The 26374-nt window shown below is 38.6% G+C and overlaps 1 protein-coding gene across 2 annotated transcripts in view; it reads left to right on the top strand.

Moving 5' to 3' along the window:
* LOC138351863 (methyltransferase-like protein 27) overlaps positions 1 to 26374 on the top strand; it is a 402846-nt gene that overhangs the window by 208860 nt on the left and 167612 nt on the right. For both annotated transcript variants that reach the window (XM_069303868.1, XM_069303869.1), the window contains one exon: positions 16134 to 16249. In XM_069303868.1, the coding sequence (XP_069159969.1) occupies positions 16134 to 16249 (116 nt within the window). The remainder of the gene's footprint in view (positions 1 to 16133; positions 16250 to 26374) is intronic.

The raw sequence follows: 26374 nt of genomic DNA on the forward strand, positions 1-26374 counted from the left end.
ATCTGATGAGGTCGGTTTCCTCTTTGTCTGCTAAGTGAAGACGGATGGGAGCAGGAACACGTCGAAAGAATTACTCGACTAGAAGGAGGTTGACGAGGTCTGAAAATGTAGAAACATGGGCTGCTTCCAGCCATTTCATGAAATATCTTTTCTTAGTATTGGCATATTCTAAATAGGTGGTGTCACTTGCCTTTAGATAGTCATGGAATTTTCGTCTGTAGCTTTCGGTGGAGAGAAGGTAGGCGTCTAGAACGGCTTGCTTTAGGATCTTGTAGTCATTCTCAGCCGCTAAGGTACTGAGAGTAACCGCAGCACTACCTGCGAGATGTACTCTGAGAAGTATAGACCACTGATCTTCAGGCCAGCTAAGTTTTTTAGCTAGAGCCTCAAAAATAGTAAAAAACACATCTATCTCTGTCTCAACGAATGGTGGCATTAACTTACTTGCCTGAGAGATGCTAAGGAGGGTTTATTACGGGTAAAGTAAAAGTTGTTTAATTTGTTTATAAATTTATTTATGAAATGGTTATAGAAAGGGCTGCAACTGGTCCAAGTTTCAGCATCACACCCTAAACAGAACAGGAAAAAAAATACAGAACGTATTATGCAACGAATTTTCAACATTTTCAAAAATTTTTAGGGAACACATGTGTCAACTAAAATCATTTCTATAACACTCAGATATCACATTAGCATGTAATAAAGGATTTTAAATTGGGGTTTTAGCCAAAAAGTGTTTAGTGCAATAATATAATTATTCAAAGTTACCCTTTCAAAAATATGCAATATATGATGTTTATAAATTTTTATAAAATCAACAAATGGACTTTGGACTAAAATGTCTCAAAACGTTTGTAGAAGCACAAACTCTACATATAAGGTGTAATTTGCATGTAAATTTATTAATAAATGAAAGATGAGAAACACCTTGAAGTTGTAAATTACTTACCTGAGTAAAATAAGATCAAAGTTCGGCCACCTGTAGCCGAGTTTGACATCGACCTATTTCGTTCATAATTGGCACCCTTGCAGATAGGCATTCATTGAGCAAGGTGTGCAAGTTCCATGCACATCCCCTGATAACAATCGAAAAAAAAAAATTGAAAAAAATTGTAAAAAAAAAAAAAAAAAAAAAATTATATATATATATATATATATATATATATATATATATATATATATATATATATATATATATATATATATATATATATATATATATATATATATATATATATATATATATATATCCTGCACATACATATTACAGTTATTACCAACTATCAAATTATAACACTAAAACATACTAACCTATTGACATTGGTCCGAATTGTGGGTCCTCAAGGTGGCACTGCATTGGGCACTAGTAGGCACCTGCATGATTGCTGGATCACCTTCCTCAGGAGCCTGTCTCGGCTTGTTGGAGGGAGGGAGGTCTAGGAAGGTGTGTGAGGAGGGTCTAGGAGGGTTGAGGAAGGTGTGTGAGGAAGGTTGAGGAGGTGTGTGAGGAAGGTTGAGGAGGTGTGGTGCGCCACCATCTCTCACTGGATATTACTCTTCGCGCTAAAGCGGCTTTCTTTTACTGATAAAGACGGCGACCGAGTGCCAGATTTGCTGCTCTTATCTTCTGGCACTATCTCTTTATAAGAGTTTGTGCAGTAGACGCAACAATGCGCTATTCCAGGAACGATAATGGAGCGAGCGTCAGAACAGTCCGCACTCTATCGGACACACGAGGTGACTGAGGGCTGGGAAATCCCTATAGCACAACAAGGGGTGAGAAGGTTGCCAATGAGTGTATATTTACTCTTTATGCATACATCGATATTTACGACGTTATTACGAAAAATTTGACGTTTAGAACGTACGACGCAATACTTTTGGCTCGCCACAGCCGCGGGGCACCGGATTCTGCACAATTACGCATGGAAATGTAACATAAATACTTTAATTTATATCATAACATTATCGGGTTTGTGCCAAAGTGTTGCCAGAACGTTGTAGTATTTTTAGAAATTTTTCAAAAAGATTAGATTTTTTCCGAATTTTTGCATTTGATAAGCCCCCAAGCTTACTGGAGGACTGGCTGTTTGTTGTTGGCGAGTCCTTTCCAATTCCACTTACTTTCTTTTCTGTTCTACAATGATGTTAGCTTGTTTTCCTGCGGCTACTAGTTGAAATTCGGTCTTTTTCTTCGCATGGTCGACCTCGAACTCTAGTTCTTCTTTATGCCTGACAGCCTCGCGTTCCTTTAGGGCAGCACCATCTATTTAGGTAGGCATTAGGGACATTATTTTGTCAACTGAGTATCAGCTGAATCTGTACTCATAATTAAATGCAGTTGACTACTCATAGAGACTGATTTAGTAAAATTTATTTCTCATTTAAGATGAGGATGTATTAATGAGTTTCCAGTGATAAGCCTGTGAGCTGTAATTTATTTAGCTTATAAGTCAGAATTACTAGACTACTAATCTCACTGTCGACTCAGAGTCTTCCTTGATTTAATGAATAACATATTCAGTTCTCTAATATTACATTACCTTTAGCTAGTTAAAAACTTAGTTGTACCATTAGTCAGAATGACTGCTGCACCACAGTGCATATTAAACCAAATTTAATTCTGCTTCAGAACAGACATTTACATATTTGAGTTTGGGGTGATCATAATGCTCAGTGATGTGTTATTGTTTAGTAACTCAACAGTTACAAGTCACAGCGACCCTAGACAGTGACCTGACTGTTGTATCGAAGTCTCCTTGATCTTGAATAACCCAATGATTAACATTCTTAATTAATGTATAACAATGTAGATTACAACTTATACACCAATACTATCCGTTCTTGAGAACATTTTCTGAGTTGGCAGACCAGTTCAGTGACTAAGTAATGCAATTATTACACGTCACAGCGACCCTAGTAGTTGAGTCTACTGTAAGCTTTAGAGAGTTCTTGATTACAGATACCTCAATTATTCAACATTTCAATATTTAATTTATGTTCCCATAATAACTTCGAGTCATATCTGTGCAACAGATTCGGGACATTCTTTATGTTTATACTAACGTACTAACATACTAATTTTATGATAGTACTATATCATTAATTAAGCACGTTTATATTATAAACGTACTTAATTATAATTAAACCTATTATAATTAAGTACGTCAGTACATAACATTGAACTACGACCCGAGTTCCCCCCCCCCAGAGTTATGTTGGAAATTATATAACACTAATACATCCTTTTTGTATAATAATACATCATTACTGTATTAACCACAGTAATTACTAATTTGTAGAATTAATCCAATCAATGTTTCTATTGCAACACAGTATTTTCCCAAATCCTACCTACAGTCTCTGTGACGCCGGGAGGTAGCAGCATGTTAAAACATGAAATTCTCTCCACATTTCGTTGTATCTAAACAGAGTCCAGTTAATTACTTGCCTTTATTAAGGTTAATCGTTTATTTAGTTGTTTTATTTATATAGCATATTAATGCTTACAGAACTCGCTCATTTAGGTGAATTAACAACTACTTTGGAAAATATTGCAATGTAAAACAATTCTATATAATATTCCTTTCATTCATTTTACACAGTTTTAATAAGCTGACTTGCGTTATGCAAAATTATATTGCACCTTAATACTTTCATCAGTGACATTAGGATTTGTCACTATTCCTTACTTCCCTAATTAATTACAAATAAGAAAATAATTAATGCTCGAGAATACTCTGGAGCGTTCTGCCCATTGTATCGCAGCCAGGGAGGAAGGAGACACCATTCCTACTAACAACGCCATATTAGCAGCGTGAGAGAGAAACGCCATTGCAAGGAACTTTCGTAGTGTCATTTAATTCGCTCCCACAATCCCGAGAGCAGTGCCACGTTTTAAAAAATGGAATGAGGGATGAAGAGAAAAATACAATGTTGGAAGTGGCTAGGGAATGCAGTCAGGTGAGGAAGGAGGCGCGGGACAGATACTGGCAAGACTTTGCTCAGTCCATTGGTAATACTAAGAACCTTAAAGACATATGGAGAGCAGTAAATAAAATCAGGAGTTGTAAGACCAAATTCATTGCTCACTCAGATCCAGGGAAGGTTGTTAATGAGTTAGTAGATAAATGGGCTAGTGCTGCTGGTATGGAGCCCTTACCTGCAGACACGAGAGTCACCATTGAGTGACGGGAAAATATTAGAAATGGAGTAACTTTATGTGCCTTAAATACAAGATCTATAGCGTGCACTGAGATAACTCACGATGAGCTACTGGATGGTATAAAAAGTGGCAGCTCTACTGCTCCGGGGAAAGATGGAGTAATGTATGACATTCTTAATTATTTAGCCGGTATGAAACCTAGTCCCTTACTTGATTTGTTTAATATGAGTTATAGAGAGGGAAAGTTACCAAGAAAATGGAAAGAAGCTGTCATCATTCCTATCCCTAAGTCAAACGGTGGCTACAGACCTGTCTCCTTAATATCCTGCTTTTATAAAATGATGGAAAGGATTTTGTTAAATAGGCTACTCAACCTTGTAGGTGATAACATGTCCAGTAATCTCTTTGGTTTTATCAAAGGCAAAAGTACTGTGGATTGTCTCTTAAAGTGTTTGTCTAATATGCATGACAATTGTAGAGTTTTTGTTGATTTACAAGGAGCATTTGATAAAGCCAATGGGGAAGTAATCTTATACGAATTAGCCAATCTGGCAATAACAGGGAGATTGCTACACTGGATAAGGGATTATCTACAGGGCAGAAAAGGTCTGGTGTATTACCAAGGATACATGTCTGAGGAACAGAGGTTTCAGTTAGGTACCCCACAAGGGGGAGTATTAAGTACCACCTTATTCAATGTATTAATGAACAGATTAGCATCAGAGATGTATCCTCCAGGGGTCACGACGATCATATATGCTGATGCCAATCTTATATAAGGCACTTCTGGGAACAAAATTCAAACTGCTCTTAACATACTTGGTACAACCTGTCACAAGTTAGGCTTAGTTATAAATGCAGATAAAACCAAATATGAGTATAGGAAACAAAGAAATATAACACTTACTCTAAATGGTGTGGAACTGAGCCGTGTTCAGAAGTACAAGTATCTGGGCATGTATGTTGGATACACATGTGAGAGTAAAAATGCTGAATTAAATCATATCAGCACCTTTTGTAAAGCCCGTCTGCATCCTCTCAAAGCACTGGCTTTTTCTGGTAAAGGTGTTGGGGTACCTATCTTGCGGATGTTATACATAAGCACTGTTCGGTCCCTGAGAGACTACGCAGCACCCGTTTTGTCTTACACAGGCCAAGGCAGAATTCAAAAAATAGAGCTGATACAGAACGAGGCTATGAGGATTATTCTTGGATGTCAAAGAAATGCAATGATTGAAATAATGAGAATGGAATTAAATTTACAGAGTGTGTGTGATAGAGTCCGTGACATTAACACTAGAGTATCTATTCGTTTCATGCGGAGAAAAGGAGGGGATAAGCTGTTTGAGAGCGTTCAGATCTGCTTGAGTGACGTACACACTTCCAGGAAACTGAGGGAGACACGCTACACGAGGGGATTAGCTCATGACCTCAGGGAATACGATGTACTTGACTGCTGTAAACCCTCTCGACAGTGTAATATGTCTGCTCCCTGGAAAGTACAGAAAATAGACGTCGAAATTGTACCCCTCAAGGTGAAAAAGATTCATCATGAACCGGGACAATTACGGTGTTTGTATGGAAGCATGATATCTCGGTTACCAAGAGGCAACAGTTTACATGTATATTGCGACGGGTCGGTGGCAGAGGATGGCAGGGCAGGGTGTGGTGTCCTAATAAGGGAATATACAGAGTTTGGGACTGTGGACAGGATAATTGAACTCCGCCTTAGTAATTATATATCATCCACACAAGCTGAACTGCTGGCCATTCTGGCGTGTTTGGAGGAAGTACGTCATGACGACAAAAATGTTTTTGTATTTGTCGATAGCCGAGGAGCACTGGAGTCCTTAAACAGTCGAAACCCAGTCTTTAGGTCTATAGTTGAGGATTGTAAGAGAAGAATAACTGAGATACAGCTGAAAGGTCATAGTGTGAAATTCATGTGGATTCCATCTCATGTTGGAATAGTGCTCAACGAGGTGGCGGATGACTTGGCCAACCGTGCCACATCAAAACCACAAGTTGACATTGAATGTGAATTCACAATGAGACAAATAAGAAGCAAAATCAGAAATATTCAGGCACAGGCAGGAGTGGAGAGGAGAGAGATCATGTATGAGAGAAGTCAAACCATGCAACACTACATGTATGTGAGTCAAAACACCCATTTCACTTATGGTAAAAGGAGAAATGCTTGGAGTGACTCTGTGTACATGCGGCTCAGGCTTGTGTACAAATATTACTGGGAATATGGGATTGGTGTTCATGATAATGACACGAAGTGTAAACTATGTGGTATGTTAAGGTCTCACACCCTTGCCCATTATGTTCTTGATTGTCCGTTGATTAATGTATATAGAAACACTGAGATAAGGACTGTTCCTGAACAAATAGCCTGGATGTGTCACAAAGGAAAGGTTGATGATATTCTTGAGAGATATAAGAATTTTGCACCAAGACAGTAATATTTTGTTGAATTATCTGCATGTCTCTTGCAAATTGTCTATACAGTATAACTAGGTCATAAAAGTATTTGTGTGTACGTGTGATACCATACTACTTGTGAAGGAGGAAATGTATATGTTTATCTCTCAGAATGTTTGGTAACATGTTTATTGTTTGTGATGTGTGTCTATGTATGTACTAACACGTTGTACTGAACGATGTGAGAATAGCTTGAGCTACCTCATCCCTTTGTGTGTATTTTACCTCAATAAACTTATTTCAATTTCAATTTCAATTTCGGCAGTGTCTAGGAACTACTTAATCCTCCAGCCTTTAATTAATGTCTGAGCAACACTACTGTAGGGCGAAGGACTGGAATCGTTCCCTCCATCAACAGACACTTAGCCCATTAACTATAATTATTCTATTTGTTTTACTGTGCGCACATATAACATTTAGATAGTTGTCATTAGGCTGAGAAATTAACATCAAAATCCAGTGCGTGTACTCTCTAGCCGTATTCCGTAATTTATACAGGAATATATATTGCCATGATAGCTGTAGAAGATTTCTGTAGTGATAGATATATCCTTTAGTAAGAATTCCGTATAGTATGTATCTGTAGTTACTGAAGTAGAAGATTTCTACAATGTAATTACCTTCCAGCCCTCAGGTCCAGGTCAAGCGAGGTGCTAAGCTTCCCCACCTACACTTGCAGCAATTTGTCTGACGCAATACGTAGTCAGTGGAGTGTGGCAACTGATTTCATTTCTCTCGATTTACAGCTAAGCTGTCACTCTTATTTGAATATGATAACTAACAAATATAGTTACCTTAATGATTTCCTCATGAGATCAATTATACTAACCCTTTGATTTACCATATACTATTAAATATTACAGTAGTATATTGAAGTACATTTTCCTCTAATAATTATTATTAAATCCATTTAATATTTATTCACTTCTATTTAATTCAATAAATAAATAATACTAATAAATAAATGTTTATTCAGGTAAGGTACATACATACAAGAGGTTTTAAATTTTTTTATAGATTTACAGATAGAGCTAGTACATAAAATGCCCAAAGCCCCTATTACGCAAAGCGTTTCGGGTAGGAAAAACATTAAAGACTAAAACTTAATACTAATTGAGATTAAAGTATAAAATGTGTTGAGCACAATTAAAAATAAAAATAAAATTAAAAAAAAGGAGGGAACATGGCAGAAAAAGCAGCACAAATACAATTAGGTCGACAAACAGCGTTGTTTAAAAAAACAGTCATGGGTTGACAATATAGGGGTAAGGTAGGTTGCAGGGAATTTATTAGGTAGTGCTTAGTTTTTATCTTAAACTGGTTGAGAGAGGTACAGTCTTTAACATGATTGGGAAGGTCATTCCACATTCTGGGTCACTTGATTTGTAGAGCATTTCTAGATTGATTAACTCATACTCCTGGAATATCAAAACTGTATTTGTTTCTGGTGTGGTGCTCTTAGGTTCTGTTACAACCTTCACTGAAGCTTTTGAAGTCAGGATTGGCATTACAGTTCAGCATTTTATATATGTATAACACACATGAGAGAATGTCCAGTGACTTAATATCTAACATATTCAGAGATTTGAGTAGGGGTACTGAGTGATGTCTGGTGCCTGAGTAGGATATTGTCCTAATAGCAGCTTTGTGTTGAGTAATTAGAGGACGTAATGATTTTGGGTAGTAGAATCCCAAGCACAAATACCATAATTGAGATATAGATAGATGAGGGAGTAATAGAGCGTCACCAGCAAATAAACAAACAAAGCATTAGACAAATGTCCATGTCTTCAGAGAATATATGTTGCGAAATTCTATATTTTAAATCTTTAGATGTTTGTCCAACATAGAATCTATTACATTCTTTACAAGGTATTTTATAAATGACACAATTATTACTACGAAGGCTGTTTCTAACTGATAGTTTACCAACAGCATTTTCGTAATTAAACAATACATGTATATCAAAAAGTTTCAATGCCTTGACCATATTTTCAAATCCAGAAAAATATGGTGAACATAACACATTCTTTGGGCGAATTTTCGTAGCAAAGCACGTCGTACATATTATAATAATATATGCAGTGAGAAAATTCGCCCAAAGAATGATATATTTACCATATTTTTCTGGGTTTGAAAATAAGGTCAAGGCCTTGAAACTTTTTTATATACATTTGTGTTCCTCATGTGTCCCCCAAAGAAGGAGGTGATATGATAAAATACCATGCCCAAGATTACCATCTGAGTGCCGGTGGGATGATGGGGAACTAGCCTCGGCTACCATCATCTTCTGTCCGGTCATGATGGTCGAGTGATTAAGGCATCCTGTACACCAGCTGCAGAGTGCTCCTGGCAGTATGGGTTCGAGTCACTTCTGGGGAGTGAGTTTTCAGTTGCATATATGCCTCATCTCATCCAAAAACTGTTATAACATATCACCTCACCCAAAGCAGATATAAAATCAAAGCTGTTTAAACTCTGTTTAGTGTTTGCAGGATATAGTTGTGTGTGTGTAAACTAAAGTCTTTGAAAATGTAATAAGTTATTATGAAACGCGTTCAAGTGTCGTGTCAGACTAGAAATAAAAATGAATTTTAGAGAATTGATTTTTCAATTACCATCAACAGTGAAAAGATAAATAAGAAATATTGAGAAAATTCGTGTTAGAATTATTAATCTTACTTTTTCGGTCATATTTAATAATAATATATATAGTCTATATAATAGTCTTAGTCGACATGAACTTGAAACCGGCCATATACTGCAGGTATGTTGACGACATTTTTACACAGGTACCTGATGTCAGACATCTGCAGGAGCTGAAGGAGGCATTTGAGCAGAGTTCCGTGCTGCGTTTCACTTACGAGACGGAAAAGGATGGGAAGCTGCCTTTTCTAGATGTAACAGTCATGGAAAAGGGCGGAGGTTTCCACACTGCAGTCTACACAAAGGAAACAAACATAGGAATGTGCCTAAATGCCAACAGCGACTGCCCTGACAGGTACAAGAGGAGTGTTGTTAACGCATACGTCGACCGTGCTCTCAGCCACAGCTCAGAATGGAAGCAAGTCGACGAAGAACTCTGTAGGGTAAGGCAGGTTCTAGTCAATAACGGCTTCTCCAATGGTTTCATCGAAGACATCATAAGAAGGAAAGTGAAAAGCCATGCAACCTCCGAAGAGACAACTAACACAACACCTATACCCCCTATTAGACTATTTTACAGGAACTTCTTTTCCACAGCTCATAAAACAGAGGAAAGGGTCCTGAAAGATATTGTTAATAGAAACGTTATCCCTACAGACAAAAATCAGAGGATACAACTGACGATTTACTATAAAACCAGAAAAACGGCCAGCCTACTCATGAGAAACTCTCCAGACACGAAACAGAACGCTTTAAAAGAGACTAACGTCGTCTATGCCTTCAAATGCCCACTTGGGGACTGTAAGCTCCAAAAAACCCAGTATATAGGCAAGACAACAACATCTCTTTCTAGGCGTTTAACGATGCATAAACAACAGGGCTCCATTAAGGAACATATAATCTCTTCCCATAACCAAACCATCGCCAGAGAAATCCTAGTAAACAACACAGAAATCATCGATAGATACAGCGATAGCAGGCGGCTTGACGTTTGCGAGGCACTACACATCAAGAAGTCAACACCAGCAATCAACAGCCAATTATTGCACAACTATATTCTACCCACCTCAAGACTCCGCTCCAATACAGAAGCATCAAGAAATATGGACCAATAGGCTTTCTACAAACACTTCTATTCAATACCCATTGTTTCTGTTCTGTCTTGTGTTGATACTTTTAATACCCTATTAATATCCTCTAGTGTTCTGTCTTGTGTTAATGCCACATCATCCTTCCCACCTCACTCAAATGTAATGCCACATCACCCTTCCCACCTCACTCAAATGTAGATATAAAATCAGGGAAACGCAAGTTCTAATCAGTTGTGTATTTGTGAAGTCTTTGAAAATGTAATAAGTTTTACGAAACGCGCCCGTGTCGCGTCAGACTAGAAATAAAAATGAATTTTGGAGAAGTGATTTTTGATTTACCTCCAACAGTGAAGCATAATGTATGAAAGATTGAGAAAATTCGTGTTAGAATTATTAATCTTACTTTTTCGGTCATATTTAATAATATAATAATATATATATATATATATATATATATATATATATATATATATATATATATATATATATATATATATATATGTTTCATTGAATATGACCGCATATTCTGTATTTATTATTTTCTGGTTTAGGGCTTCTATCCCTCTAACTATTTTCTTAGCATCAGGGCTTAATTGAAATAGGAGTTCTCCAAAACTCATTTTCGTACTTTTAAGGTGAAGAAAAGAAGTGATTTACTATAGAGTGTATTACACTTATTTGTATAATTTGCACGACGTTTCGAACCTCCATGGTTCATTCTCAAGTGAACAGATCTTACAATACTAGTTGATTTTATACCCGCATTAGGTCAGGTGATAATACAATGAAGGTGAAAACATGGGGGGATACATAAGGGATAAACATAGGGGCTGCAGAAGGCTTATTGGCCCATACGAGGCATCTCCTATCTAAACACAAAGATTAATCCAGTGTAATTGGCCTGTTATGTTGGACATTGTCTTCTGTGTTGGCATCGATATGTTCTTGTCTTGTCCTTACTCTCATGGTGGGTAGAGTAAATAGTTCCGTGATTTGGGTGTTCATGGTAGGTCGCTCTATTCTTATGTGAATTGCCTCAAGAATTTGTAATCTTCTTGAATCTTGGGTTTTGTCTATTATGCAAGTATTCTTGTTCAACATTTCTCTTGTTAGAGTAATGTCATGGGCTTGTCTCATGTGATTCCTAGGGGCACCAGATTGAAGATGGCATGTCAAACGCCTCGTCAGCTTGGTCGACGTCATACCTATGTACTTACAATGAAGGTTACATCCTTCGTGGGGGCAAGTGTACATGTATACAACGCTTGACTGCTGTAGAGGGTTCTCCGTCGGCTTCGGGCTGTTTTTGATAAGGAGTTCGGAAGTCTTCTTGGTTTTGTAGAATATTATCAGGTTTATGTTTTGGTTAAGAGTAGTGCTTTTTACTCCTTTACGGATTATTTCTTTCATTATTCTTTCCTCTTTTATATGTTCACTGTGCATGGTTGATTTGTAATATAATTTTATTGGGGGTGTTGTGGTTTCTGTTCTAGGTTCTGAATTATACCAACGGTCCAAGTGTCTTCTTATAGCAGCGTTTATTTTCGCGTTGCTATATCCGTTGTTCACCAATACCTGAGTTACTCTTTCAAACTCTCTACTCACGTTGCTCCATTCAGAGCAGTGGGTAAGCGCTCGACGAATATAAGCATTGAGAACACTGGCTTTGTATCTTTGGGGACACTCACTTCTACCGTTCAGGCATAATCCTATGTTGGTGGGCTTGGTATATACGTTGGTGCTTAAAGAGGTTCCTGTTTTTGTTATTAGTACATCCAAGAATGGCAGACTGTTATTTTCACTATTTTCATGTGTAAATCGGAGTACTGACTCTCTCTCTAGGTGTCTTTTTAAGTCAATTAGTTCATCTGAGTCTTTTACTATTACGAATATGTCATCTACATAACGGCAGTATACAGTTGGTTTTTGTCTGCTACTGAAAACCCTATCTTCGATGGTTCCCATATAAAAATTAGCAAATAAAACTCCTAAGGGGGAGCCCATTGCTACTCCGTCTATTTGTAAATACATGTCTCCTTGTGGACTGATGAAAGGGGCTTCCTTTGTACATGCTTCGAGAAGACTTATCAAGTGTGGCTCAGGTATGTCTAATTTGGGGGTGCTCTCGTCTCTGTATACTCTGTCCAGTATCATTCCTATGGTTGTGTCGACTGGGACGTTGGTAAAAAGGGATTCAACGTCCAGGGAAGCGATGATTCCATCGGGCTGGGTAGATTTGATCAATTCTAGGAAATCTGCTGATGATTGTAGACTAAACTTACTTGGAGTGTATGGAGTTAGGAGTTCATTGAGTTTCTTTGCCAGGTGATAAGTTGGGGTTGGTATTTGGCTGATTATAGGGCGTAGTGGGTTACCTGGTTTATGCGTCTTAACATTGCCGTAGGCATATCCTAAGCCATAGTCGCCTTGAAGTTTATTGAAATGCACACTACCTTTCTTTGCGTTGATTGCTGTAATTGTTTTGTTTACTTTCCGCTTAAGGTCTTCTACGGGGTTCCTCGTGATTCGTTGAAATTTGGAGTCGTCACTTAGGATGTCGCTAATTTTGTTCATGTATTCATGGGTAGGAATCAATACATATGCTGCTGTTTTGTCGGCTTTTCTTATTGTTACGTCTTTCAGATTTTTTAGTTGTTTCGCTGCTTCTTTGAGTCGTGGGGTTAAGATTGTAGATGAATATGTTCCTCGTTTTTTCCCTGCTTCTGCAAGTAGTTCAGCTTGAAGTGTGTCAGTGGTGATGACTTTTTTGTTGTCTTCTAGCTTATGGATATCGTCCAGAAGCATTTCGATTTCCAGGCGTTTTTGATGCATCTTTGGTTTAGATAAGAAGGAAGGAAGCCCTCCAAACCTTTATAGAGCAGGCGGAGCATCTGTTAAACAAATGGACCCAGTACGACATCCCTATCCAACTCAAGCAAACCATCAACAGTGAACTATTTAACCTGAAACAACAACATAAAACTCTTGTAGAAACAAAGACACTCCGTAAGTTAACATCCCTAAACGGTGGACAGCTAAAAATCCCTCGTCCTAAAGATGGCTACTTTAACCTGACTTCTTATGATCTTACCCAGGACCAACGAGACCTCTTAAATCTTGGTCTAAATTGTCAATTCTTATCTAAACCAAAGATGCATCAAAAACGCCTGGAAATCGAAATGCTTCTGGACGATGTCCATAAGCTAGAAGACAACAAAAAAGTCATCACCACTGACACACTTCAAGCTGAACTACTTGCAGAAGCAGGGAAAAAACGAGGAACATATTCATCTACAATCTTAACCCCACGACTCAAAGAAGCAGCGAAACAACTAAAAAATCTGAAAGACGTAACAATAAGAAAAGCCGACAAAACAGCAGCATATGTATTGATTCCTACCCATGAATACATGAACAAAATTAGCGACATCCTAAGTGACGACTCCAAATTTCAACGAATCACGAGGAACCCCGTAGAAGACCTTAAGCGGAAAGTAAACAAAACAATTACAGCAATCAACGCAAAGAAAGGTAGTGTGCATTTCAATAAACTTCAAGGCGACTATGGCTTAGGATATGCCTACGGCAATGTTAAGACGCATAAACAAGGTAACCCACTACGCCCTATAATCAGCCAAATACCAACCCCAACTTATCACCTGGCAAAGAAACTCAATGAACTCCTAACTCCATACACTCCAAGTAAGTTTAGTCTACAATCATCAGCAGATTTCCTAGAATTGATCAAATCTACCCAGCCCGATGGAATCATCGCTTCCCTGGACGTTGAATCCCTTTTTACCAACGTCCCAGTCGACACAACCATAGGAATGATACTGGACAGAGTATACAGAGACGAGAGCACCCCCAAATTAGACATACCTGAGCCACACTTGATAAGTCTTCTCGAAGCATGTACAAAGGAAGCCCCTTTCATCAGTCCACAAGGAGACATGTATTTACAAATAGACGGAGTAGCAATGGGCTCCCCCTTAGGAGTTTTATTTGCTAATTTTTATATGGGAACCATCGAAGATAGGGTTTTCAGTAGCAGACAAAAACCAACTGTATACTGCCGTTATGTAGATGACATATTCGTAATAGTAAAAGACTCAGATGAACTAATTGACTTAAAAAGACACCTAGAGAGAGAGTCAGTACTCCGATTTACACATGAAAATAGTGAAAATAACAGTCTGCCATTCTTGGATGTACTAATAACAAAAACAGGAACCTCTTTAAGCACCAACGTATATACCAAGCCCACCAACATAGGATTATGCCTGAACGGTAGAAGTGAGTGTCCCCAAAGATACAAAGCCAGTGTTCTCAATGCTTATATTCGTCGAGCGCTTACCCACTGCTCTGAATGGAGCAACGTGAGTAGAGAGTTTGAAAGAGTAACTCAGGTATTGGTGAACAACGGATATAGCAACGCGAAAATAAACGCTGCTATAAGAAGACACTTGGACCGTTGGTATAATTCAGAACCTAGAACAGAAACCACAACACCCCCAATAAAATTATATTACAAATCAACCATGCACAGTGAACATATAAAAGAGGAAAGAATAATGAAAGAAATAATCCGTAAAGGAGTAAAAAGCACTACTCTTAACCAAAACATAAACCTGATAATATTCTACAAAACCAAGAAGACTTCCGAACTCCTTATCAAAAACAGCCCGAAGCCGACGGAGAACCCTCTACAGCAGTCAAGCGTTGTATACATGTACACTTGCCCCCACGAAGGATGTAACCTTCAATGTAAGTACATAGGTATGACGTCGACCAAGCTGACGAGGCGTTTGACATGCCATCTTCAATCTGGTGCCCCTAGGAATCACATGAGACAAGCCCATGACATTACTCTAACAAGAGAAATGTTGAACAAGAATACTTGCATAATAGACAAAACCCAAGATTCAAGAAGATTACAAATTCTTGAGGCAATTCACATAAGAATAGAGCGACCTACCATGAACACCCAAATCACGGAACTATTTACTCTACCCACCATGAGAGTAAGGACAAGACAAGAACATATCGATGCCAACACAGAAGACAATGTCCAACATAACAGGCCAATTACACTGGATTAATCTTTGTGTTTAGATAGGAGATGCCTCGTATGGGCCAATAAGCCTTCTGCAGCCCCAATGTGTATCCCTTATGTATCCCCCCATGTTTTCACCTTCATTGTATTATCACCTGACCTAATGCGGGTATAAAATCAACTAGTATTGTAAGATCTGTTCACTTGAGAATGAACCATGGAGGTTCGAAACGTCGTGCAAATTATACAAATAAGTGTAATACACTCTATAGTAAATCACTTCTTTTCTTCACCTTAAAAGTACGAAAATGAGTTTTGGAGAACTCCTATTTCAATTAAGCCCTGATGCTAAGAAAATAGTTAGAGGGATAGAAGCCCTAAACCAGAAAATAATAAATACAGAATATGCGGTCATATTCAATGAAACATGTTTGAAAGAAAACCTGCTGCCAGTATACACCAATATATATATATATATATATATATATATATATATATATATATATATATATATATATATATATATATGTGTATATATATATATATATATTTATATATATATATATATATATATATATATATATATATATATATATATATATATATATATATATATATATGTATAAAATCAAAATGAAGATGTTGACAAATGTATTCTATAAAACTTTAAAACAAAGTAACATTCTAGGAACATCGATGCCCTGGAACCCTCAGATGGAATGTTGAACATTCTTAAAGAAACAAGAGTGTACAACCTTATATATAAGGAGTTCATAAGCCAGGACCGGACAACCATTCCTGAAGGTGAGAGCCCGTCCACATCTTTGTCTGTAATAAGTATAAATATCAATGAAAATCCGGAGAATGGAACTTTAAGTGAACCTTACAACCTTAAGGAATAACCATAAGGAACCTTATAATGAACCTCATTCATTATTATCACTTTATGCAGAATCCATGGAGGTGGCGCTGGAAGTAGAGGTGGTGGTAGTGGTAGTGGTGGTTGTGGTAGTGGTGGTAGAATTGGTTGTGTTAGTGTGGGTGGTTGTTGTGGTGGCAGTGAGGTGCTGGTGGAAGTCTAGGTGGTGGTGGTAGTGGAGGTGCTGGTGGAAGTTTAGGTGGTTGTGGTGGCAGTGGTGATGCTGGTAGTTAGTAGTGGTTGTGCAAGTGGAGGTACTGGTGGTGGTGGTAGTAGTGGTTGTGTTAATGTAGGTGGTTGTTGTGGTGGTAGTGGAGGTATTGGTGGAAGTCTAGGTGAGTAGTGTAAATTGAGACTACGACCGTGCGCACCAGCTGTCAGGTGGATCTAATAGGCCCAGGTGTGACAGCTGGTTGAGGTATGTATGCCTTCTGGTATGTGGAGTGCTTTTTTCGTGGGTGTTTGGCGCGCGCCGGACGCGTGTGAGCGTTCGGTGTTTGGTTATGCGGTCTGGGATGATGAGGGGTCATGTTGTGGGGGGTAGGAGAGTATGTGGGGTAAGTGGGAGAGTAGTAAATATGAGTAGAATAAGTGTTGTGGATAACAGTAGTTGAATATGTATGGGTGTTTGCTATAGAATTAATCCTGTGTGTAGATAATGGTTGATTAATAGATGAGTCTAAGTAAATGCTATGTAGAGGGTGGGTGGAGGTGTGAGGGGTCCCAACATAGGTGGATGCGTTGATGGGGTGAAGGAGGGGTGAGGGGGTCATTGTGGTTTAAAAGGGAGGGTGGAAATGGGTTTGCGTTTTTTTTGACGGTTATTATTTTCTTGGAAGAAGAAGGTCTGTTTTATGTAACAATGCACGGGAGGTGTTGGAGCTACACCATAGATGGATGTGGTCCATTAGCTTTAATCATTTTTTCAAGTCTGTTTTCTTCGAGCTATGCAGCTGTGTTTGGTGATGATCCATGAGGGAAATAGTTCCTTCATACACTGCAGGAAGTGTGGAGGAGGAGGAGGAGGGTGAGAAAGAGAGAGCAGACACTCTTTAGTTGTGAATGTAGCAGTTGGCAGAGAAGGTCTGTTTTATGTAACAATGCATGGGGGGTGTATAGGTGATAGACCAGGACGGATGTGGTCCATTAGCCTTAATCGTTTTTCAAAGTCTACAGAGGGTGTGTACAGTCCACCGTTTAGTGGCTAACTGAAAAGTATTTCCAGTAGGTGTTTGGGTTATATTTTCCCCTCCCCCTCAGCTCCCCTTCGTCAGACGACAAGTCACATCTATCATGGGTCTGGAGGACTGCTTTAAGAGAGAGTTTTGACATAGCACACACCTCAGCCAGAATGTTTGCGTTTTCTCGCTAGTGAAAGAGAGAATATATGCGCCTTTTCTAACATTCTTTGCTGAATATTTTAACTTTTTCTCACACAAGCAACCATATTGATGGTGCGCAATGACTGCCATTACTTCCTCCTACATGGGCGGAAGTGCCTGAGGATTCATTACCCACTGTGGTTTCATTAAGGAAAGGGAGATGTAGCCACTGTCAGCGGGCCCCACCTGTTCCACATACCATCCCCCTCTCCCTGGGGGAGTGACGGCAATGGGGTGTCACTCCCCCATTGACCTTTGGTTTGGGTGACCTAGGGTCCCCAAACCGGACCTGCGGTCCGAGTCGGGACCCTAGGTCCCGACTGGTTTGGAGTGGAGACGGGTTCAACTAAAAATGGGCACACAGGAAATGATTTCGACGTTCAGTAAACACTTACCGAGTGGTTAACTGAATGCCCGAGAGCCCAATACTGGGTTGATGATGATAGTAATATTTTAAGATTGGGAAACTTTAAACTAAATGACCACACAAGTAGCAATTTTGCATTCAGTTAACACTTACTGAGTTGTATACTGAATGCCGGAGCCGGTCAATACAAGGTTTGTGATAGTAATATTTTATTTTTTTACGATGGAGAAACTTTAAACTAAAAAATGAGGTCACTTGGAGGGATATTTATGTTCAGTAAACAGTTACTGAGTTGTAAACTGAATGGTTGAGCCAGTCAATACATGGATGATGATAATAGTATTTTACGATGGAAAAACCTTATACTAAACTAAAAAAAAAAATGAGCTCACATGAAGTGATTTTCACTTACTGAGTTGTTAACTGAATGCCTGAGCTATCCAATACATAGTTGGTGATAGTAGTATTAATTTAAGATGGAAAACTTTTAACTAAACTAAAATGAGCACGCGTGAAGTGATTCCCACGTTCATTAAACACTTACTAGAGTTGTTAACTGAATGTCTGAGACATCCAATACATGGTTGATAGTAGTATTAATGACATTGATAATACGAAGTCTAGAACTAGATACTGCCAGGGGAACAACAATGCTGTGATATTGAAAAGAAACTGAACTGAATTTGAAAGTTGATTAATATATGTAATGTGAAGTCAATCTACTGGAAAACAGTAAGCAAACTTTATTTGAAAAGAATATGAGAAGACTGAAAAGCTGGGCGCAGGAAAATGGGTAAAAATAAGAAGTAATGATCATCATAAACATAATATAACATATTCATGACCGTAATTAATACAGTGTGAATTCTCTTAAACTATGCTCACCGTGAAATCTCGTCACTAAGCATAACTTGTCACTCTGCGAAACAAATTATTGACTATAAGTGCGACAGTGAGAATAAAAATGACCACTTATGTTTTGGAGTGCTATTTTAGTCAAGAAATACTGTAAAGAATGATTATTGACTAAAGAGAATTTTGCGGATTGCTGGTGTTTGATGTGATGAACTGCTTAAAGGAACCATATTTGCTAGAAAAAAAAAATTCCTGTGAAATAATGTGTGTTATATGTTTTGACTATCTAGCTAATAGCGTATTGCCTGGCTAATAATGAAATGTCACATTTTATCTGACTCACTTAGCACAAGTGAAGAGAAAACATTGAAAAACTTGCAAAGGTTAAAACTGTGAAATTATATCTGTTATGTTAAGTTTTGACTAGCTGATTAATAGCATACTACTACATTATTGTCTTTTTTATCTTATGTTTACCTCGATAGCGTTGTAATGCTTGGAAATTGTATGTGCGGATCCCGTTTCCCTCTTACTGCACATAAATAATAATGGATGCTGTAAATTATTTTTTATGGAACATGACTCTTCTTATTCTTACCCCTTTTTAAAACTAGATGCAATAACCAAGCTATGTTTGCCTTCTCTCTCTTTCTCATTATGGATAAAGATGTTTCAGAGTGCTATTTTAGTCAAGAAATTATACAAAATTGTGTTTATTGACTAGTGAGAGGTGGAACAAGAGACCATGAGGTATATGTCGTGTTCACACAGTTAACAAAAAATATTAGAATTTGTAGGTAGTGATCACATCTCCCCAAACTCTTCTGTGCATATTTCACAAAGTCATTTCTTCCTAACTCACCACTCTTAGTTCGTGGACTAGTGACCCACCTTTGTTTAAAATTAAATCTACAAAGCTTCACATTTACAAAAAATGATATTTGGTCATCAGACAGAAAGATAATTTCCACGTTATGTTACGTAACAATATAATGTGTTACAAGAACTAAACAGGCATGCGGTAATATTTTATTATGTTTGGATGTAATGACTAAACATGGTTTACATTTTCAATAGTGTTATATGGTCATCAGACAGAAAGTTGATTTCCATGTTACGTTACAATGTGTTACAGGGGCTAAAACTGGTAGACACTAATATTTATATGCTAAGAGATGTAATGGAGATGAGCTAAGTCATACTTTCATTTAAAATTTTTATTTTGGTCTGTAGAAATTTGATTTCTGCATTACGTTACAATGTGTTACAAAGGTTAAAACTGATAGACACCAATATTTATATGGTAAGAGATAAAATGGAGATGGACTAAGTCTCACTTTTCATTTCAAAATGACATTTTGGACTGCAAAAAGTTGATGATTTCCGCGTTACGTTACGTTACATTGTGTTACAGAGGGCTAAAACTGGCAGACAGTAATATTTATATGGTATAAGATGTAATGGAGATATTGTGTTTGGATAAATGGGGTTCACTTTTCAATAATGATATTCGGACAACAGACAGAAAGTTGATTTCCACGTTACGTTACTAAGTGTCTCGCTCACATCTTCAGTATTGAACGATGAACATTCTGCGACATTGTCTTGCTATGATATTACAAGTCTACTGTTGCACACAGTGTAATACAGTCCTAATGGCATAACACCAAGCTGAGGTTATTTATTAAAAAATGCTATTTGATCATCAGACAGAAAGAAGTTTTCCACGTTACGTAATGATGATATAATGTGATACAAGCGTGTGATAATATTTTATTTGTGTTTAGAATGTAAGGGCTAAAGGAGATTGTCTAGACTTGCGTACATTTTCAAATGTTATTTATTTAGGCAGCAGAAAGTTTATTTTCCCGCATTACGCTACATTGACTGTGTTACAAGAACTGAAAACAGACATAACCCAGAGCTATTTCACTATCGACTCATCCGGTCTTATTCTCATCGACTGCTGGTTACATTTGGATAATGTAGGTCTTAGAGACAGCCTTGAACTCGGGGATAATGAACCAGTCAATTTAATAATAGTATCAAGACTATGTTTTTTAACATTAGTCTTATATATGTTTACTTTGCTTGGAATTTGTATATGGGGAACATTGCTCACTTAAGGGAGAGAGAATGAACGGCGCATTTGAGGTATAGCGAGGGCTGACCGCGATGTGTATGTATGTTTGTTTGTTTGCTTTACTCCAGAGAATATGAAGCTACATTATGTTATGTCTATCAGTTGTTGAATAAACGTTACGTTATGTTACGTGATACAAGAACTAAACAAGTTTTTGCTAATATTATATTGTGTTTGGAATGTAAGGGCTGAACACGGTTCACATTTCAATATTCAGACATCAGACACAAAGTTGCTCGTTACTCTTAAAATGATATTTGGGCAAAGAGGGATGTTACCATGTTGGTCACGTTACATTAATGATATTTGGGCAAAAAACGATGTCATCATGTTGGTCATGCTACGTTACGTTACAAGGTTATAAGGGTGAGAGTGATGGAGGCCCGAAAATTGACATTAATCTTTCATCCTCTAGTGAGCTGTCAGTCTAAGTGAAATGAAAAAGATACATGAACAGCAGCAGCAGGAGAAAGGAATTGATGTTACTTTTTCCCCCAACTATTAAATGATCTGAATAGAGAGAGAGAGAGTAACCTCTGACTGCTATGTGTATCCCATGCAGTTGTGTCTAGAAAAAAAATTATGATTTGTTATAATAATAAGATTGAAGACCACCTTATGACTCTCGTTACTCTTAAAAAAATGCTATTTGAGCAAAGAATAATGTTACCATGTTGGTCACGTTACGATACAAGGTTACACATATGATCAGAAATTATATTAAAGGCTTTGCACAGGAAATCGATGTGGGGTGATGGTTGATGGTAAGGGGGAGGAGGGGCTGGGGGAGGGGGGTCTGTTGGACCGCGGATTATGTGAGCGGTGTTGTCATATTTTGCTTAGTTGTGTGTCGGATTCCAGGAGGGGAGCCGCCCACAAAGGCTCTCTCCGCCCAGGCCTGCATTTGGAATTAGTATGTTGAGGTCATGGCACACCTTTGAAAAAGAACAATGATACACTCAATGCTATGTCCCAGTGTGTCAGGAGAGAGAGAGATGGTACACCCCATTGCTGTCACTCCCCCAGTGAGAGGGGGATGGTATGTGGAACAGGTGGGGCCCGCTGACAGTGGCTACATCTCCCTTTCCTTAACGAAACCACAATGTGTAATGGATCCCCCAGCACTTCGCCCGTGTAGGAGGAAGTAAAGGCAGTCCTTGCGCACCATCAATATGGTTGCTTGTGTGAGAAAAAGTTAAAATATTCAGCAAAGAATGTTATAAAAGGCACATATATTCTCGCTTTCACTAGCGAGAAAACGCAAACATTTTGGCTGAGGTGTGTGCTATGTCAAAACTCTCTCTCAAAGCAGTCCTCCAGACCCATGATAGATGCGGCTTTTCCCCTGACGAAGGGGAGTTGAGGGGGAGGGGAAAATATAACCCAAACACCTACTGGAAATACTCTTCAGTTAGCCACTGAATGGTGGACTGTACACACCGTCTGTAGACTTTGAAAAACGATTAAGGCTAATGGACCACATCCGCCCTGGTCTATCACCTATACACCCCCCATGCATTGTTACATAAAACAGACCTTCTCTGCCAACTGCTACATTCACAACTTAAGAGTGTCTGCTCTCTCTTTCTCACCCTCCTCCTCCTCCTCCACACTTCCTGCAGTGTATGAAGGAACTATTTCCCTCAGGGATCATCACCAAACACAGTTGCATAGCTCGAAGAAAATAGACTTGAAAAAATGATTAAAGCTAATGGACCACATCCGTCCATGGTGTAGCTCCAACACCTCCCATGCATTGTTACATAAAACAGACCTTCTTCTTCTTCCAAGAAAATAATATCCGTCAAAAAACCGCAAACCCATTTCCACCCTCACTTTTAAACCATAATGACCCTCCAACCCTCTCCTGTCGAGGGGAAGCTCCTCTCACCCTCCCTCACACCTCCACCCACCCTCTACAAAGCATTTACTTAGACTCATCTATTAATCAACTATTATCTACACACAGGATTAACTCTATGGCAAACACCCGTACATATTCAACTACTATTATCCACAACACTTATTCTACTCATATTTACTACTCACCCACTTACCCCACATACTCTCCTACCCCCCACAACATGACCTCCCATCATCCCAGACCGCGTAACCAAACACCGGACGCTCACATACGTCCGGCGCGCGCCAAACACCCGCAAAAAAAGCACCCCGGAAGGCCTACATACCTCAACCAGCTGTCACACCTGGGCCTATTAGATCCACCTGACAGCTGGTGCGCACGGTCGTAGTCTCAATTTACGCTACTTAGGTGGTGGTAGAGGAAGTGCTGGTGGAAGTCTAGGTGATGGTGGTAGTGGAGGTGGTGTTGCTATTGGTAGTGGAGTTGCTGGTGGAAGTATAGGTGGTAGTAGTGGTGGTCCATCTACAATACTCCTATTATTCTCAGGTACATCTAACCATCCTCAAGTTAATCTAAGAATATTCATGTACATCCTACGATCCTCAAGTACACACTACAATCCTGAAGTACATCGTCCCATCCTCAAGTTCACCAGACCATCCTCAGGTACATCCAACCATCCTCAAGTACATCGCCCCATCCTCAAGTACACCCTATCTTCCGCGAGTACATCCTGCCATCCTCAAGTTCATCCTACAATACTAATGTACATCATACCATCCTAAAGAGAACGCAGACGACACTACAAAAGAAGAAAATAAATAAAGGAAAGACTTAAGCAGACACGACTTTCGACACAGAGAAGGAATAATTTAAACAGGGAAATTGAAGAAATCTAACAGAGACTGAAACATTCATATCAGATTGAAGAAAAGCAACTAGAACAGAAAGCAAATCAAGAAATATGGAAAAACCCAAAATATTTCTTCACATATGCGAAATCAAAAGCAAAAACCACTGCCAGTATTGGATCTATTTGTATAAGTGAAGGCTCATACACGGAGGATGACAAAGAAATTAGTGAAATCCTAAAAAAAAACAGTATGAGGACATGTTAGTACTCAAGTAACTGCATGAAAGAGGAAGATCCGGACAACTTCTTTATGCGTGATATCCAAACCCCCTGTAAATATAAATGATATCAACACGAGCATGGCAGATTTTGAAAGGGAAATTGAGAACATGCCCATGCACTCAGCCCCGTGACCAAACTCATGGAATTAAATTTTTATAAAGAAATGCAAGGTGCCAGTAGCACAGGTATTTAGCATAGTGGGTAGGAAGAGATTGGACACAGGATAGATACCAGATGCACTTAAATCAGCAGACATAGTCCCTCTATACAAGGGAGGGAGCAAAGCATTGGCAAAGAATTGTAGACCAGATGCACTAACGTGCCACATAATAAAAGTATTTGAGAGAGCGATCAGGAGTCAGGTCACAAGTTTCATGGAAACCAATGACCTCCACAACCCAGACCAACATGGATTTAAAGCGGGGAGATCATGCCTCTCACAGCTATTTGACCACTACAACAAAATCACTGAGGCATTAGAAGAAAAACAGAATGCAGATGTGGTATACACGGACTTTGCGAAGGCATTCAATAAATGTGACCATGGAGTGGTAGCACACAAAATGAGGCCAATGGGAATAACTGGTAGAGTAGGATGCTGGATACGTCTTCTGTCGAACAGAACACAAAGAGCAACAGTAAACCATATAAAAATCGAGTCCAAGCACAGTTAAAAGCTCTGGACCTCAGGGTACAGTCCTTGCAATACTGCTTTTCCTTATTCTCATATCAGATATAGACTGAAATACAAGTCTCAGCTTCGTATCATCATTTGCACATGACACAAAAATCAGCATGAAAATTACCTCTGTTGAAGAGGTTGATAAACTTCAAGCAAATATTAACAAAGTTTTCGACTGGGAAGCAGACAATAACAAGATGTTTAACAGTGATAAGGTCCAGGTACTCAGGTACGGTAAAAATTAGGAACTTAAACATAATACAGTGTACAAAACGCAGTCAAATGTGCCTGTAGTAGGAAAACAGCATGTACAGGATTTGGGAATTATGATGTCTGACGACCTAACGTTTAGGGAGCAAAACCAGGCAAATATTGCTTCAGCCAGAAAAATGATAGGATGGATTATGAGAACTTTCAAATCCAGGGATCCCATCACAATGGTTGTACTCTTCAAATCACTTGTACTGTCCCGTCTTGAGTACTGCTCAGTACTCACTTTCCCTTTCAGAGCAGGAGAGATTGCTGAAATAGAGGAAATACAGAGAGCATACACGGCTTTCTAGAAAGGAGACGAGAGAGGTATCAAATAATATATACGTTGAAAATACTGGAGGGCCAGGTTCCAAATCTACACAGTAAAATAACAACGTACTGGAGTGAACGATATGGAAGAAAATGTACGATAGAACCAGTGAAGAGCAGGGGTGCCATAGGCACAATAAGAGAACACTGTATAAACATCAGAGGTCCGCGGTTGTTCAACATCCTCCCAGTGAGCATAAATATTGCCGGAACAACCGTAGACCGCTTCAAGAGAAAGCTAGATAGTTTTCTTCAAGGAGTGCCGTACCAACTGGGCTGAGGTGGGTATGTGGGCCTGTGGGCCGCTCGAAGCAACAGTCTGGTTAACCAAACTCTCACAGATCAAGCCTGGCCTCGGGCCGGGCTTGGGGAGTAGAACTCCCAGAACCCCATCAAGCAGGATATAAAGAATATTCCTACTATACTCAAGTATATCCTTCCAACCTGAAGTACATCCTACCATTGCCAAATAAATCCTACCATTGTCAAATAAATCCTACCATTGTTAAATAAATCCTACCATACTCAAGTACATCCTACCATACTCAAGTACATCCTACCATCCTCAAGTACATCCTACCATCCTCAAGTACATCCTACTACAAAATAAACTTGAATGTGCAGGCGATGAGTCACAATTACGTGGCTAAATTATGTCATCAAAACTTCAATGTAAAAATGTTACTTGACGAAAATGTAATAATTTGACAAATTAAGAATAATATCGATGTTTTTACTTCTTTGGCAAGGGTAGAAATGTCCAATTATGTATAGTAAGCTGTCTGAAAATTTATATATAATTCTTTATTTTATTTTAAATATAGTGTTTTATTGTATGGTGTCTTCTATTCGATATATATATTTATTTATGTATGTGAGTGTAGTGCAAATCATGTTACGACATCATGAGTGATCATGTTGCAATACTTGTTATCATGATAATTATGTATCATGTTACTTAATAATGTTGATAATGTTGTTAATCTTGTGTGATGTTGCC

Source organism: Procambarus clarkii, chromosome 51 (genome assembly GCF_040958095.1).
Source record: "Procambarus clarkii isolate CNS0578487 chromosome 51, FALCON_Pclarkii_2.0, whole genome shotgun sequence".
Lineage (NCBI taxonomy): Eukaryota > Metazoa > Arthropoda > Malacostraca > Decapoda > Cambaridae > Procambarus > Procambarus clarkii.